Source organism: Pseudopodoces humilis, chromosome 5 (genome assembly GCF_049639895.1).
Source record: "Pseudopodoces humilis isolate 2021_Gansu_Grassland_sample_001 chromosome 5, ASM4963989v1, whole genome shotgun sequence".
In the NCBI taxonomy this organism is placed as follows: domain Eukaryota; kingdom Metazoa; phylum Chordata; class Aves; order Passeriformes; family Paridae; genus Pseudopodoces; species Pseudopodoces humilis.
The window spans coordinates 38,855,152-38,869,906 of record NC_142204.1 but is presented as its reverse complement, the minus strand read 5'-3'; the positions used below and the strand labels follow the sequence as shown (position 1 = coordinate 38,869,906).

General features: G+C 37.9%; 2 protein-coding genes across 4 annotated transcripts in view; both read left to right on the top strand.

Moving 5' to 3' along the window:
* RAB3IP (RAB3A interacting protein) overlaps positions 1-2,238 on the top strand; it is a 32,569-nt gene extending 30,331 nt beyond the window's left edge. For all 3 annotated transcript variants that reach the window (XM_005519356.3, XM_005519355.3, XM_014249039.2), the window contains one exon: positions 1,869-2,238. In XM_005519356.3, coding sequence (XP_005519413.1) covers positions 1,869-1,951 — 83 coding nt within the window. In that variant the 3' untranslated portion in view covers positions 1,952-2,238. The remainder of the gene's footprint in view (positions 1-1,868) is intronic.
* Positions 2,239-4,573: 2,335 nt separating this feature from the next.
* MYRFL (myelin regulatory factor like) overlaps positions 4,574-14,755 on the top strand; it is a 37,607-nt gene continuing 27,425 nt past the window's right edge. The window contains exons 1-4 of the mRNA XM_014248886.2: positions 4,574-4,863; positions 11,250-11,340; positions 14,258-14,325; positions 14,420-14,678. Coding sequence (XP_014104361.2) covers positions 4,818-4,863; positions 11,250-11,340; positions 14,258-14,325; positions 14,420-14,678 — 464 coding nt within the window. The 5' untranslated portion in view covers positions 4,574-4,817. The remainder of the gene's footprint in view (positions 4,864-11,249; positions 11,341-14,257; positions 14,326-14,419; positions 14,679-14,755) is intronic.

Genomic DNA, 14,755 nt, shown 5'->3' with positions numbered 1-14,755 from the left:
ATAAAATATGTGAAAACATATTCACGGTACACCTAGTTACTTAATTCTGGAATTTAAAAATATATCGCATGTTGGAGGCATAGTTTTGTCTTCATTTTCAAGACCACTTTACCTGTTTATCACTATAAAAGGGAAAGAAGGTGATTTGATTGTGTTTAGACTGCACACAGTTGATTTAACTGTCAAAGAATATTGCCAAACAGCTTTCAGTCCAAATTTTTTTTTGAAACAGGTCGTATCACTCAGGCTCCCAGAAATACTGAGCACAGATAGTGGAAAAAGTGTCATTAGCCCTGTGCCAATAGTAAATTAGAATATTTGTTTTCACTGTGAAAATGTAAGTTTTTTTTAGTTCAGTTGCATTTCTGAAAGTAAAACAGTTAAACATTGTAATATTTATGGATGTCTGTGCATTTCATTATTCCAGTTTCCAAGTCTCTGTGGATTTGCTTCATCAAGAATTTGGCTAGAATTAGCCCTGCTTTGCTACCTCACCTATAGTCATCTCTTCCTGATGTTTCCAAATTTCAAGAGCTCAGGATTTTAGCTACACCCAAATATTTCAAACCTGAAGTACTCCTGAGGTGATAGATAGACTTACTTACAAAAAATAATGCTGTTAATTTTCAATGTTAAAGGGTCATGGAATTTGCTGGAAATTCAGCTATTTCCTATACTTAATTATGTTTAATAAAACCTTCAGATGTTGGTAATTTTTACTGACTGACTAGAATCACTGAAGATCTTGAAAATATGTTAAGTTTTAATATGGTTTGTAGTTAAAAGGCTTTTACTTTCACCAAAAGGACCTGTGAAGTTTCAACTAAATTGTTTACTTTGCTATTGAGATAAAAAAAACCCCTCAATTAATGGGTTTTTTACATCATGTTATGAAATATTTTCAGCATTATCAGATTGATTTATTCCTCCCAAGAAGTTTGTAAAAAAAAAAGAAAAAAGAAAAGAAAAGAGTTTAATGTTTTAGCTCAGTTGTCATCTTTACTACTAGAACATAGAATTTGCATTCCTCGTTTTATATAAGGATTTCAACAATACATTCACAGGAATGTAGGCACTCATTGTAATTGTCTGTATAATGTTCTGCATGCATTTCTACTAGTATGCCATAGAATTTTTCAGACAGAGGTCACTTTTACAAAAGTGTTTTTTGAACTATGGTAGGGAAAACCTTGTATTTGTTCAGGTTAATGATACTTGTAGACATTCTACATCAGGATCTTGACTACATGGAAATTTTGTCTTGAATAATTATATGCACCATGATTTTGGTCTGTATTGCTGTGATGTCTAGAAGCTTAAGCCAATGTGTTTAGGTTTATCATGTTTAGGAAGATATAGATGAAATTAGAAAAAAGGGTCTGTCTTACCCAGGTTATTGTTGCTAGCAGATTACTGTAGAAAAAAAAGGAGCAAGAAAGATTATAAATGGCAAAATTTAACAAAATTACAGATTCTTTGGTGAAACAATTCTTACTCAACAAGCTCTACTTTTTTGTTTTTGTAGTCATTTAGTTTTACAGAATGAGTCTAGGGACAGGGAAACTTAAATAAGAAATTGCAATTAATTGAAACTGACAAGGAGTACTGATATAGTTCTGTTCTCCATTTTAAAGAAATTTAAAATCTGAGGAATTTTTATGGGACTCTCATTTAGAATGTTCAGAATATGTGCTTGAACAAATTTTGTCATAACCAAGCACAATTAGCTCGTACACGTACTTGTGCTGGTTTTACCAGATGTTTGTTATAAAGTTCCCCAAAACTTATGTAGAATAAGGCAGCCTGAATACATCAGTTGAAATAAAATGTGAATTTGATATATTTAATGATATTTCTGTCTTTTTTAGTGGATCAGATGTTCTGGGAAGTTATGCAGCTGAGACGAGAGATGTCACTAGCAAAACTTGGCTATTACAAAGAAGAGCTCTAAAACTTTTTACTCTTGCGCGTGCATGAACTTCATTGAATATACATAACTAAAGTTGCTGAACCTTTTTTTGTCACTTGATATTTATTTCCACAAAGTGGGTCCAAGATCTTTCTCCGTTTGCAGATGGCACTAAGAAGTACTGTGATTGTTTTAAACTGACCTATGCTGTATATGCGTACATATAATACTTAGTTGAACAAATGTGGTAAGCACTTGCAGGTGTATCAGTGATTGTAATTTACATTTAAAAACAAAACTTCTGATTAAAGTGTTAATCTGAAACAGTCTCTGTCTTCTGTTCTTTGTGATGCAGAATGATGTTAACCTCCCCAGTAGGACACTCCAAAATGTAGAACTGATTTTATGAAGAGCGAATAAATAAATGCCTGGTATTTTCTTTATTGTAGCATTTAGGTACACTTATGCAGCTCTCTATGGATGCATGCCAGAACAGTTAACATACATCTGGGAGAGCTTGGAATTGTTTGAAGTGCTGTTTTCTTATACTTGTAATTTTAAACAATATGTATGTAGGAAGAGGAACACATATAGTGAAGTGTCACAGCACAATAAACCTGAGTTTATTTATCTTCTCTTTAAGGAAGGGTGCTTGTCAAATATGAAGGATGGATAAAATTATCTTGTTTGCACTTTGGTTAGAAATCTATTCTGACCCCTCTATGACTGCTAAAAACTTTGTCTTTCCCTCTTCTTTCACTAAATTTTTTTCATTCCTTTAAATTAGTTTTTTTCCTTCCACTCTTCTGGAATTTCCAGTTTTCAATGTCTTATACATAATTTTCCCTGTGGTTGTTCTTGAAACGTGGAAATTTCCATTGTGTGATTTCTTTAACATGCTGATGATAATTTCCATATAATGCTACGATTTGTGTGTATGAAAAAAATGGTGTCAGAGAAACCCGAGAAAGGATCCTGGCCTCTTAAGAGATGCTTTTTCTGTTGGAAGTTTTTCTTTGGCACTTGAAGTTCAAGCAGTCATTTTTTTCTTGGGTGTTGTCTCAGCTGAAGGCAGAGAGTTGATGATGTTACAAGGAACATGGTTGTGGGTATGTACTAGACTTGCCTTTTTGGAAGAACATGGGATCTCAGTCCTGACAACTGTTAATCAGTTGCACACAGGATTAAAACTTTGACAGGTAAACTGACTAGAAGGTGAACTTACATATTTTGGTTTTTTTTTCACTTAGAGGCATCTCAGTAGATGCAGATCTCTTTGATGCTGACCAAAACCAACACTATTCGTAATCACTGTCTTGCTGCAGTGTTCTCTGTTTTCATAGAAGTCAATATAGAATGAGTGGTGAAATTTAGTACCATCTTTGTGTTGCTTGTATATACGTGAAAACACTTTGCAAATGTTGGCTTTGACTGGATATTTCAATGTTAAGGTAAAAACAAACAACTGAACCTAGATATTATTAGTAATGGGGTATGTATGTCCAACCTGGGCTGTTTTAGTACTGAGAGAATACTTTTCTTAATCTCCCCTTACTGGGTACTACTTGCTGTTGTGGAAACCTGGAATAATTCTACCAGCAGTCGTTAAAGGATTGTTTATCCATTCAAAAATGTCAAGGAAGTCTGGCTTTACTCACTCTTAGAAAACAAGCTGTGTTTATTGGTATTAATATGTTAAGCTCATAAATGCTTCCTAAATGCTTGTTAATCCTTAGTTTAGATAATGAAATAGAACTGTTCCCATGATTAGCTATGGCTCATGTCATAGCATTTGCCCATGACAGTAGGCAAATGGTTACCAGTAGTTGGTGCGATTCTGACTTAATATCCTTTACAACTACAAAATCCTGTCGTGCCTTCAAGCAGAGAGAAGGGTCCTTTCTATACATGGTAGTATCCAAAATGTATTATGCTGAGGTGATTTTCTTGTACAAAGGTGTACCCCATGTAGTGCATCTCAGTAGTAATGACTGTTTGGCTCAATTGCATCAACATGTTGTAAATGCTGTGAAGACCTCTGTCTTCATGTCCCTACTCCAAAATTATGTTTTTCATATGAGCTTTTTATCATGAGAAACCTGTGTCACTGTGAGTACCTGGGGCTTGTAAAAACTGGACAACAACTACTTTTCTGGTGGGTATAATTACTTCCAAAAATGTCCTAATTCCAGACTTCATCAGAGCTTTAGTTCATAACTATGCAACAAATGCCTTTTTTAGATACCTACTCAAAACATTTGAGTATTTTTCTCCTGTTTGCTTGGTGGTGACAGAATGGGCAGTTTTCAGTGTTTAAAGATGAACTAAGAGAAAGTAGAGTTTGCTGCTAGCCTTAAAAGAGCTTTGTTCCCATGTTCTGCTTTCTCATATGTTTTCCAGTGTTACTTTAGCCAAACAGGCTAATGTGTGATTTAGTTTCAATAATAGTAACAACATAGAAGTTCTACCTCCCTGCCAGTGATGGCTTTGCTCTTGCATTTTTGATTATTATTGCTTTCATTGGTAGTACTAATTACATGACCTGTGTGAAAGTACAAAGACAAGATAAGTAGTTTTTATTGCTGCATTTTTTGCGCATGTGTAATTAGTACTGGGAACAAAGGTCCTTAAAACAAGAACATTAGACTTACTGACTGGCTAGAACCCACATCATCTTCCCCCAAAAACCTTGTTAGAGTCTCCTTTATGTGTACCTTTACATAAAGCCTAATTATAACCCTGACTCCAGTTATGGAGGAATGAAATCAGCTGCGACAAAGTCGTTGAAACCTCTGATAAAAACATGATATGTTCCTTGGCATGTTCATAATCATCTGGAAGAGAGTGCATTTGTCCCAGTGGGAGCTATTCAAGTAGTACCAGAGCAAAACACTTCTACTGGCTTTTCATGGATGTCGTGGGAGAAAATGAGGCCTTGCAGAAGTTCTTTGAAGGTAGGACTAATTTCAAGAGAATCCTTAACAATTTTTGATGGCAGCAAAACCAGAAATTGGGGGTAATTGAGGAAGAAAGGAGGAAGAAAAAAATGCTCTGAAACCCAAAGCTGTATTTACAATAAGTTATTGTGGAAGACAGTACCAGAATGAATTATTACAAATGGTACAGATGTGCTGCAGTGCCTTTTTCTTTGTGCTCTGGCCAGAATACCAAAGGGAAGGCAGACCCAGCAAAGCCAGCAGTAGAGGTGAGGTAATTGCCTTGAAGAAAAACTGGGAAGTGACTGAAGATTCATTGCAGTGTAACACTTCTGAAATCTTAGTGATTTTCATGTGGTTAGAGATCTCACTTCCTTGTCAGTTTTAGCATGTTAGGTAAAGAGGTTTTCTTTCCACTAATGTTCTTCTGAAATAGCCTGATTGTAATTGGTAAAACGGTAAAATCCTCAGGACCCTTTGGAAGAGTTAGACTTGGATTTTTTTGGTCTTTTGTCTGGAATAATCTGTCCTCCCTTTTCTCCAAGACATTTTCTATTCAAACTGGTCCAATTAGTTTAATAACTTTCTCTTATTTCACAATGCAGTTCCCAATAGATTCCATAATAAAACTGCATTTTTTTGACTCTGGTAATGTGTTCAAAGGCTTTTTTACATTTTTTTACTAAGTATTTTCTTTCCCTTGCTCCAGTTTGCACTTTGCTTTTTGTTTTGTTTTTAATATGTTATCCGTTCTATTCTAAGCTGCCTTTGTTGGATTTGTTTTCCATCTGTTACCTATGCAGATATTCACTGATCTCAAAGTAACTTGGGAAACTACCTTTTCTGTTGTGATTTTCTTTCTGTGTTTTTTTTTTTTCCCCTGCCCCTCTGTTGGCCTGAGTGAGAGGTGGCAACTGAAACTTTTGAATTTTAATTTCAAGCTAGGACAATTAAAAATTTGACCAAGGAAATACATTTAAGCCAAGAAATTTAAATTGGTGAGCTACAATCTAGAGCTGCTAGCCAGCAAATGTGTTTTTTATAGATGGTAGGAAGTTCATACAATGTTCCTTAAATTTAGTTTATGTCATGGAACTGAAAGGCTAACAAACTTTTTTTGGCTTTGCTTTTAGCAGAATAATTCTTGTTTTTATCAGGATTTTTTAAAAAATTTTTATAATTATTACTTCAGCTCTTTTTGGAAAGTCTTTTGCCAGTGTGAGGGGGAGAAGTCCTGTTGATTCCTTTTAATTACAGGAAAAGCGAAACATCTTGGGATGTCATGTCCCTTCTGTAATGTGTGGCTCTGCTGTGTTCCATTAGAATGTGACAAAGGTCTGCTAAGGCCATACAGTGTGCTGTGATGCTGTTAGATGGCTGAATTTCATTATCTGGACACAGATATGTGTCAAGGCTACAAGAGCTAATCATTCAGCATGGAGTCGGCTCTCTTGCTGTTATAAACCATAGGTAAGTCTGAGAAGGGAGCAAGCTGAAGTTCAGAGATGGTTAGCCCTCTTTTCCAGCAGGGGTTGTGTTTACTGAACACAAAAGCAGTTTTAAGTAGTGGCATCTTTACAACTTGGCACTTCAGCTTGTGGGCTGGCTTTGTAACACTTCAATGAGGCAAAACCTCGTGAAGCAAGAATCATAAATTGCTAGTGTTGATTTGATGGTCTCTGATTAGTCATAGCAGTGTTAGAACATTGTTTTTTGAGGCTGTGAAAAAACTGGATCTTGCAATATCAAGTGGAGAATGGTGCTACTGAGTGGTTCCTCAGTGGATCAGTTTTGGCTTATAAATGCATGAGTTGGCAGTTAATGAATCTATAGATCTGCTTTGTAAGATTATTTGAAATTCATGAGCAAAGAGTCCCCTCTGCCCTGTGCTTTAGTTCCTTAGAGTGCATATTTGTTGTGACACTCACTAGTAAGACAGAGTTGCATCTGCAGTATTGAAAGGGGACAGTCTGAAACAAGATTTTTTTTTCAAGGAAGGTGAGATAATGTTTGTTTTCCTGGCAGTCACTTCTTTGAATAGTTAGATAGTTAGATATTAGTTAGACCTTTTAGATGAGATATTACTCTGGGATTTGACCTTGGCTTTTTCTCATTTAAGTAAATGGCTTTTGTCTTGTGTGGCTGGGAAGTTCTCATTTTTTTCTGTTTCATTTCACTTGCACATTAGAGAGAGCAACTTTGATGCAGATTTTTTTCCTATTTTGAAGAAATAGCGTTTATTGAGTATTTATAATTAATAAAAGAGTATTTATAATTAAAACATTTTGCATTTTAGAGTCAGTAAGTTCCTATTTGTCAAGGGAAAGGGAAGGTCAAAGCTCCTGACTAGCTCTTCCGCCTGTGTGTGGCAGAACAACCTGTTCTTGCTGATGTTATCAATAGTTTGAGAGACCTGGTAGAAGGCCAGCCTTGTTATGCTATTGAACTTGGTCTTTTCTGTTGTAAGGTACTTTGGCATGTCTGAAATGCATGTGCTTTTACTGTGCTGTCTGTCACCTAAAGAAATCTCTCCCTTACTGCAATCATCTCTATACACTCAAGCTTCTGCTTCTGCATGGGTGACATGGAATATTGATTAGAGTTTGTGGTAAATAATGAAGCCACTGAAGAAACATTAAAATAATACCCTTAAAAATAAAACACTTAAACCCCAGAGGTGCTACATACCATTTTAAGGATGAGAGTTTTAAACAGGAATAAAAAATGAAGTGAAAAATATAAAATATTGATGGTAAGATTTGTTTCTATAGAAAATGTTACTTTGGGGGGGAAAAAAAGTATATTTTAACACAAACTCGCTCCTTACAATTTGGAGTAACAGGTCTTCCTGAAGTTGAATAACCTAGGCTGCAATACCTCCTGGCTGGCTGCAGCTGGTTTATACTTAGAACCCTGTAACTCTGCAGCTTGTGTCAATGACAACAGGTCTGTTCCAGTCAAAATGAGCTGGACTTTTGTGCACAATTTAAATGGCAACCAGTTCTTGGAGTCCTTTATCGTGAAATAAGGGCCTGTAAGTAATAACTTACATCAGTGTCAGTCAATGAGGTGCAGCTGGACTTTCCATTGAGCTTATATAGTGGAGCTCATAAAGTGCTGAAGTGACTGTAGATGGAAATCAGTTACTAGTTCTCAAGCAGAAACATATCCCTCAAGTTGCAAGGCTTTGTAGCAAACATGTATTTGTCTGTTCAGCAAGCATTACTGAACCCTGACCATGTTCTCTGTGCTGTTTTTACATCTTGAGCTGTATAGAAGGATTGTTTCCTGCGTAAAGTAACTGATATTTTAACACTGATCTTACTACAGATAGCTGGACTTTGCTGGAAGCTTCCTGACATCCTCCTCTAATGTCAGGAAATTATTAGTTTAGTATTTTTAGTCAATACTATTTCTCTGTCCCCCATTCTTCACTCTCCATTTAGATACCACTGAAAAGGAGGCAGTCAATTTAAATGCAGATATACATAAGGCTACATGAAAATGTTGGGAGAATGGATCAAGGTAGGTTTTTCAGGGATTGAGATGTGGTCACAACACCATAGAGTCAAACTGAGGAGCCAGGTGATGAGAGCCTCATGTCTGGAGGAAAGAAGGGGATTTCTGCCAAAGAATACATGCCAAACTAAGAGGCTGGAGTTCATACTTCTCCTTGGGGGCCTGTGTCTGGGTATTAGGGACAGGCTAGGCAAGAATGGACAGGGAAACAGAAGACAGTGGAAGAACTGACAGGTTTTAGACTTGGAGATCAAGCAACAGAAGTATCAAGCTTACAAAGAAATGAGAAAAATATATAGTTACATGCAGCCTGTGCCTACAGTGTGTGTTCTGCAAACATCTGTGTGTGAGCCCCCTGCCATGGCACTGCCTTGTCCTTTCACCTTCATTGCATTTGTTGAGTAGTCCACTGCACAGTGACACCAAAGTTGACACCAAAGTTGACACCAAAGTTGACACCAAAGTCACTCAGTGCAGACTCTCCCAGAGATGTCTAGGCACACTGCAGCGTGAACTGCAAGCTGAGTGCAAGCTGATGACTGAGGCTGCTGACTCCACATACCCTCCAGCAGCTCTTGGCCAGGCACGTGGTTCTGTGCAGGAAGCTGTGTCCACAGAGGCCACACTGCAGGGCTTGTCCTGCCACATAGCCTCAGGAAAAGCACGTAACATCCAGGTGAGGGACTGCCTTGCATACTGCCCATATCTGTTAAGTACTTACTGTGATCAAATGCCTGTGAAATAGATGCCACCATTTAAAAAAAAATGATGTATGATCCAACAAGTCCTCCTCTGCTGAAACAGGTGCCAGTGCAAGCATGTGATTGATACCACTGGCTTGGCAAGTACATTAAGGAAGCTCTACAGGGCAGCAAAATGTGCCCACTGTTCCATGTACCTGCGTCACAGACACTCATTAGTGGTGCCCTGTCTTCCTGGTGTGCTACCTTCCTCTCCCAGCACTGCTTGTTCTTTCATTCTCCTCCTCTCCATTTAGCTGTTCATGCAAAGTGGAGACATTAAGAAGAAATGATAGCTATTTCTGTTATCATTACTTAGCAACAGAGCTGATCTCTGGACTGTGGGATGTCCATTTGAAAGGCCTTGTCCATGTTTGATTTAGAGCTGTATTCTTTGATTCAAAAGAGCCTGTCTCTGATCTTGGTCAAAATAAAGAATTTTTGCTTGTGTGGTACAGGACAAACATTTTGTATTTGACTTCTGGCCTCAAGTTAGCAATGAAATTATTCTACATGAGGGTTTGGTGGTTTGAACAGGAAGAACAGGTGGGGTAAAAGAAGGTGATTGAATAATTTTCCTGTGGACTAAATTAGTAAAAGGAGAAGGGTTTGTAATTCAGGGTAGGGGGACCCTACGTTCAGCCATGAAGAATGAAAATATGAGAATCCAACACGTTTGAGGAAGGTTGCTAAGGAAAGCCAGGCCCTTTTACAGTCTCTAGCTGGTTTTGCAAAGTGATCTGTTCTGCTTCCACAATTTGTGTGTTCCAATTCTGCTGAGATAAACTAGTGGGCTGCACCTATTGAATCTGTTCTCTGGTGTGCATGGGACAAGTTTGGATACAACATCAATATGTTGAGCTGCGAGGATCTATCAGTAGCACACCTCCAAATTGCTATCCCCCAGTGAAAGGCAGTCAAAATTAAGCCTGCAGCACCAACAGGTAAACAATACCTAGATTAATCTATGGTGACAAAGCAATTTGGCAAATGTTTATTAGCAATATGGATTTATGTGGATTAAGACAGACAAATGAGCAAATCCTGTGCAAGGTGGTGGATTTTTGGATTCTGCTTGCATGAATGTCCTTTCTAAACACTGGATCAAGAGGGAACAGTATCAGACAAAGACATCAGGAAAGGAACTGAAGCTGTATTAGGGTAAGTGTCCTATGCACGGTAGTCCAGTGAGAAGACAGCAGACGCACCAAAGGCAGTGACTGCTCCTTGGTTCAGCGGCAGCGATTAACCTTTTGTGTTCTCACGTGCTGCTGTCAAGCTGAGGGGACATGGTTGGTGTCAGGCTCTAGGACTCAGCCTTACAGCTCTTGATGTGTAGGCTTGTCCATTTTATCATGTGTCAGGTGGGACAGAGGCACTTGCAGCTCGAGCACGCATTCTGACTGGCCACACCTGTATTTATGGAAGGCTTGCTGCAGAGGTGGGGAGCCTGCAGAGCAGGGCTGCTTGGCTGGGTTTTTTAATGAGTGCCCGTTGACAGTCTGCAAAAGTTGTCATGAATTCCGGAAACTTTATCATCATAAAATCTGTTTGTAGCCTTCAGTTACTAAGCAACAAAGGACAAAGTACATTTAACATATTAGTGGGCTGGTTCTTTAGGCAGAATAAAAGGAAGCCACAAATCAAACATTTTTAAAGCTTTATTTGGGCTTTATTTAAACTCAGACGGTGGATTTTCAAATGGAGTTTTAAATCAGAAACTCACTTGCAGTACTTGTGAGTAGTAATGCACCAAGTGGATCTATGTAACACAATGTCTGAGCTTCAACTCAACAAACTGTTTAGACCTCAGTGTAAAAGAGTTGGAAATTATCTTCAGAACCCTTGTTCTCAGTTGCAGACTAGGGTCCTTCTTCCTCCTGCTGGAGTAATTCCCTGAAGCCTTAATGCCATGCATTCAGTGGTGTTTGCCCAGTGCTGCACTGTCATCTGCAATGGCCCTGCACGTTGTTAAGTACTCTGCATTCCTCATCATCCTTTTTCCCAGACTGACTAAACCAGAAGCATAACGCTTTTGTTTCACATGAGAAGGACAGATTTGGTTTTCCTTTGTGTAGGACCATTGGCAGCATCACTTATTCTGAAACACTGACAATTCCCGTCTTTTTTTACTTTTAACCTTAGGGCAAGATGTCCATGGAGCCTTGGAAAACCCCATGGTGGATACAAGCCTGTTGGAAGAATTTATTGGTAGTGACATAGAGTTTGGAACTTTGTAAGTATTATAGCAACATGTACTTCCTGTCCTTAGCCACAGCTCTTCAATTGTTTTGATTAGTGCCATGATAAAATCTGAGTTTCAAGAGGATTGTGGCTCACTTGGCATTGTTTCTTGAAGCTGCACAGGAAGACTTAGAAAAAATGAACTAAGTAATTTAAGTAATGGAAATATGGTTGTCTTCTTGCTCAACAGAACGAATGATAATGAAGCTGTGTTGATTCACAGCTGTTGAGCTAATTGTGACATTAAATGCAGAGCTGTTACTTTAACATTCCTGGAAGTGCTAATTTACTGTTTGTATACAGAGTAAGTGATAAAACTGAGACTACTGTATAATAAATTGAGAGGACAATGGAAGTTTTCCATTTGAAGCTAGTAGAGCTAATACTTAGTTCAGAGCAGAAACTGTCCATCAGTCTCTTTTGAGATTAGCTTTAAAGCTATTAAAGGATAGATAGTGCAAAGGCTTATGGTCAAGGGTGGAAAATTATGTAGTATTGATCTATTGAAGACCTAACCCCCAAATCTTTCATCTAGACAACTGTCAGATGATTGTTTCAAGGCAAAACACTATTAATAGGCACTTGCCAAGAAGCATGGCAAGAAGGGATGTTTTAAAAATAATTAAACATGGAAGTTTTCATTCTAGACAGACTCAGCAGCACATGTTTACTTAAAGTGGGCCAAACAGGCTCCTACCTGCTCTAAATCATGAATAATGAATTGATTCTCTTTGCCCACACTATAAAAATAAAGAATGAAGAAGAGGTTGTATATAAATATCCTTTATTTTTAGAGTGACTAAATGTGTTTTAGGTTAACATTATGACAACTTTAAAATGTTATTATTTTGCTTTTATACACAAAATACAGCAAAAATGTAAATGTGAATATATATGCTATTATTTAGCTTAAGTATGTTAGATATTATAGTTACAGTGCTACAAAGTACTTACATGCAAGAAAACCATCTGTAAAACTGTTATGGATTTGGAGGCTGAACAGGATTTTACACTAATACTACAGTCCTATTTCATTATTTATGGGATTAAGAACATTTAAGAATCATTAGATCTATACAGGTCACATTTTTAACCGTTTGTCTGTAGTACTGAAAATGTGTGCATAAATAGAATAAAATCTCGTAAAAGAGCATGTCAAAAGACGTCAAAGGAGAAAACTATTAAAAGCCTCCATATATACATGTAAAATGCAGAATCCCATGATGTCATCTGCAATGAGAAGGGTGCTGCTACCACCAAGGTCTTGGGTGTACCTTGAAATTTCCATTAAAGATCATCATCATTGCATCAGAAAGGCCATCAGCATTGCATTTATTCTTCTCTTACATCACAAGTGAAGCACCATGTGGTTGCCTCATCTTTTCTCACAGTAATATTTTCCACATTATTAGTGAAAGGAGAAAAGGGGTTGCCATGTCCTTTGCTAAGTAGACATTTCATTGATATACTATGTTTGTAATATAGAGTCATTTAAGCTACAGATTATTTTCTTTTCCTTCAAAAAGCACAGTATCGGTTTCAGTAAAGATATATATATATGGAATATATCCCTACTACCTCTGTACTTCAGAAATACTTTCTCCTAGAAAGTGTCTGTCTCTCTATTTTACTGAAATAATCTATGTTAAAGCAGAAATCAAGTACCCAAGGCAACATTTGAAGCCAGAATATGAACTGAATGTGCTGAAGGGAAGGTTTAGACTTTTATGTATGTATCTTTTCAAATTTTACAAAGCTCAATTGGAATTCAGTATATATGGATCAAGTATCCCACTGGGAAGAAAAAATAAAAATTAAATATTTCCTAACTATTCAAAGTTGAAAAAAAAGCTTAGAGTGTAGTCATGGTATTTAAAAGCATCAGAGAATCTATTTTGAAGTAAATTAAACAATATTCTAATGTGGAGTTTTTAAATTAATTTTTAAGGAGGAGCTGTGTGGTTGAAGCTAACCCAAAATGCAGGGTTGTGGATGTTAGAAGACCAAGAAGCAATACAATTAAGAAATGCACAAGCACATGTCAGAAGTAATAGTCTGTAACCAAAAATGAAACTGCTGTCTTTACGCTATCCAAACTCAGAAGTACAAAATCTGAAGTGGAAACAATAGAGAAAATTTTACCATTGATGCTTGAAAATATTTGCACTGTGTGTGTGAACATTTCTTTATTATGATTATGTGTCTCTTTAAGGAATTTTATTTTATTAGGCTTCTGTCAGAAAACTCAGCTTTGGCAAAGGAGGTGTGTCTCATTAGATTTCTGTCATCCTTCCTCTGCTGCAGCATTTTTAGCATAACATGCATCTTAAGACTTGTGTTTCAGATTAGACTTCAGAGCAGTGTTTGAGCTGACAATTCATAGAAATACCTGAAAGGATTGAGAATCTATTTCTTGAACCACCATCTATTCCAAATGTAACAGAGGAACCCTCTGTAGTTGCTTTAAATGGCAGCAAGATGGCATAGGATTTTCTCTTCCTTAAGAGAGATGAAGATGCCACAAATTTTTAACCTTTAGTCTAGAGAGAATGGGGCTTAAATCCTTTGTGAGCACTATATGTTGAGAGTCACTGATGTGACTGGAGGTAACTGAAGAACCACTCATGAGAAGGAATATGAAAGTCAGCAGGTTGTGAAGGGAGGATTTGGGTGAGAAGGGATGGGGGATCAGGCTTTCCTGCCTGGCAGAGAGCACAGGACCACAAGAGATGGGCTGATGAAGTGTAGATGACGTTGCTCCTGTGAGAAGGGCAGCAAACATGTTGAGCAATGCTTCCTGAAGACCCTTGTCAGTAGCCTGGTGGTCCCCCCTTCACTTGCTTTCAGCATTGGTTGTTGTTCTCCATGTCTTGTTGCAGTAGAAATTAAAATCTCTTTTTCATCCCTAGGCAAAGCCGATTGCCAGACTCCCCACCAGACTCTGGATCAGAACCATGTTCCCCACCACAACTACAAAGTAGGTGACATGAATTTGGCCTCTCCCAAGCTTGTAGGAAGATCTTCAGCTCCTCTTCCTTGTTCTTACTTTCTTATCTGTTTATTTCCTCCAGCCCCGCGGTATGGTGCCATGTGGCCCAGTGGGCTTCAGCCTCCGCTCCCATGCCCATCTGTCGGGGCACCCAGCAAGCTTCCCTGCAGGTTCATGGAGACTTACTCTGACCACAGTGCCATGGGCTATCCTTGCAACTTCTCCCAAGGCTGCTGCCTGAAGACAGAAAATGCTGTGACTCCATGGAATCATTCTACATCCCCCAGCTGTTTGGGTTTTAATTATTCGTACTTCCAGCCTAATGCAACTCAGATTTCTGGGTAAATGATAAAGCTTTTATGCAAAGGGTGAGACATGCCAAAAACGGTAGAACTGGTTTAAGACTGGTTGTAAATCC